General features: G+C 56.8%; 1 protein-coding gene across 1 annotated transcript in view; it reads left to right on the forward strand.

The window, feature by feature from the left end:
• Positions 1-7: 7 nt before the first annotated feature.
• Positions 8-2301, forward strand: part of LOC103800471 (receptor expression-enhancing protein 6-like) — a gene marked incomplete at its 5' end in the record, with an annotated part of 4133 nt that continues 1839 nt past the window's right edge. The window contains 2 exons of the mRNA XM_009072849.1: positions 8-78; positions 2289-2301. The exon at positions 2289-2301 is cut by the window's right edge and continues 80 nt beyond it. Coding sequence (XP_009071097.1) covers positions 8-78; positions 2289-2301 — 84 coding nt within the window. The remainder of the gene's footprint in view (positions 79-2288) is intronic.

The raw sequence follows: 2301 nt of genomic DNA on the forward strand, positions 1-2301 counted from the left end.
AGACCTGTTGGGTCGCTTGGAAGCTCGCACCGGCGTCCAACGGCTCTACCTGGCCACAGGTGCGATCGGCACATCGCGGTCCCACCCGGTTCTCCACGGTACCGCTGGGTTTCTGTCACCCTGCTGTGTCGTGGGGCGCCCTGGCAGCCCCTCACCGTGCCTCTGGGGGCTGCGGGGAGGGCAGGAGGAACCTCCCGGTCGGGAGTGCAGTGTGGGGCTGTGCTGGGCAGGGGTGAGGGTGCTGGGGGTGACACTGCTGTCACCGAGGTGTGGAGTTCCGAAATTATGTGCCCTGACACCTGCAGAGTGTCTGTGTCCGGTGTCAGAGGGACCCTCACTACCCCTGGTCCGGACAGATGGGGTTACCCATTCTTTGGTGGGTGAGCCCCAAATCGTGGTTGGTCAGACTAGGTGTTGGGGATGGGAGATCATCCCTGTGTCCTGCTCATTCCCATGTCCAGAGGGCTGTGCTTCCTACCCAGGTGGGAGGGCAGGAGTGGTGGTCTGGCCGTTAACCAGCTCCGGTTGACCATTAATCATTAGTGAGCTGAAACCAGTCGGATTCTCCCCAGGGAATGTCCTCCTGGCAGCTGTGCCCTCCTCTGCCAACCCCCAACCTGGCCCTCTGTGTTCCATTTGGGATTTTATTATCCAGCCTCCCAGGAGTGGCTTAGGGTTTCCCGTGCCCCACTGGATGTTCCCTCTGCCTTTGGTGTGCTCCGTCTGAGATTCCTTGATGTTTTCCTGCTCCAAGAGGGAAAAGTGTCTGTGAACAGGGAACAGGATGTGTTTGGATGTGGTGTGTGGCAGTCAGGTGTCTTCTGAGGAAAACAATCCCAGTAATTTGCTCAGGCTCAGGTGTGATGGACTTTTGGGGTAGGACAAGAGTGAAAGCACCAAGAAGTGATGGTCCCATGTTCTGGATCCCTGTCCTGGAAAGGAGAAGCTGCTGCTAGATTAAAAATTACCAGTTTATCCCTCCTGTGGCTCTGGAGCAATCCCTAATTTGTGTTTCAATCCAGCACCTCTGGAGCCGTTGGCAACCCACAGGCTGTGGCTTGGAGCCTACCTGTGTGGCCTCTGGGCAGCTCTGGCTCTGCTACCCCTTCAGCACAGCCTTTCCCTTGGTTTCTGCTGTTGCATAAATTCTCTGGGGGTTAAAATCCTGTGAAATCCCTTCTAAGGCTCTTGGGGAATGAAACCCAGTGCTGCCTGGGCTTGCTGTTCTCCTTGAGGGGAGGTTTGGAATTGCTCCAAAGCCATGTTGCTCCTGCCTGTCTCCAGGAGTGATCCGGAGCCCTGTTGGTGCCTGGAGCTGTGGTTGCCCCAGATCAGGGCCCAGAGCTTGGCCCAGGAATGCTGCAGTGAGCAGAGCAGGGATAATCCGTCCTCCAAGCCCGAGCAAGGTCTTTCCTCTAATTCACCAGCACAGACAGGTTAATTCCAAGCTTTCCTGATGCTGATGGAGGAGTTTGTTCCAGGGCTCCTGGGCCAGGACAAAGTACCCTCAGCTCTGGCTCTGTGTGTCCCTGAGAGTTTTCCTGCCCTCCAAGCCCTGGAATGAGCGAGGTTCTGCTGTGGTTTGGGCAGCAAGAGCTCCTTGTCCCACGTTCCCCATTCACCAGCTCTCCCAGCTCTGCTGCTCCCTCCTCCTGCAAGTGTCTGAGGGCTCCAAACAACCACAACCTTTGCCTTACATTTAACTGAATGATTTAATTGAATATGAGGAAAGCAGGATTGGATTGCTGTTCCTTGGGGAGCAAACCCTTCGTGCCTGATGGCTGCTGAGCACGTCTGGGAGCAGTGAGGAGCTGCAGGGGGGTGATCCCGGGAGCAGGGCTCGTCCTTGAACGGGTGTTATCAGAATGCCAAGTGGCTCTGGGCCCTGCGCTGAGCCTTGACTTTGGACCGTGGGTGTGTGTCAGCGTCTCCGGTTCCAGGGGTGGCCCTGGCGCAGCTCCAGACTAGGATGAGTTGAAAGTGCTGCAAGGTTGTTGTGCTAGAGTCCCTTCCAGGGCAGGGAGAGGACAAATGGTGACAGGAGCAGGTCGTGGATCTCTTGAGGAGGAGCTCACTGCCACATGCTACTGCTGAGCTACGGCTCAGCATGGCATGTGGGGCACCTCAGTGCTGTGTGCTGGAATGAACTGGGGGTGGTTGTTATCCCAGTTGGAGCATCCCAGCATGTGTCTCTTCCCACTCTGGGATGTGAATCCAGCTCAGCACACCAAGCAGGGTCCCTCCTCAGTGTCAGCAGGTGTGTGATTGTCCCCCCTGTCCCCTGGCAGGTTCTGTGGCATT

The sequence above is a fragment of the Acanthisitta chloris genome, unplaced genomic scaffold (assembly GCF_000695815.1).
Source record: "Acanthisitta chloris isolate BGI_N310 unplaced genomic scaffold, ASM69581v1 scaffold40514, whole genome shotgun sequence".
Taxonomy (NCBI): domain Eukaryota; kingdom Metazoa; phylum Chordata; class Aves; order Passeriformes; family Acanthisittidae; genus Acanthisitta; species Acanthisitta chloris.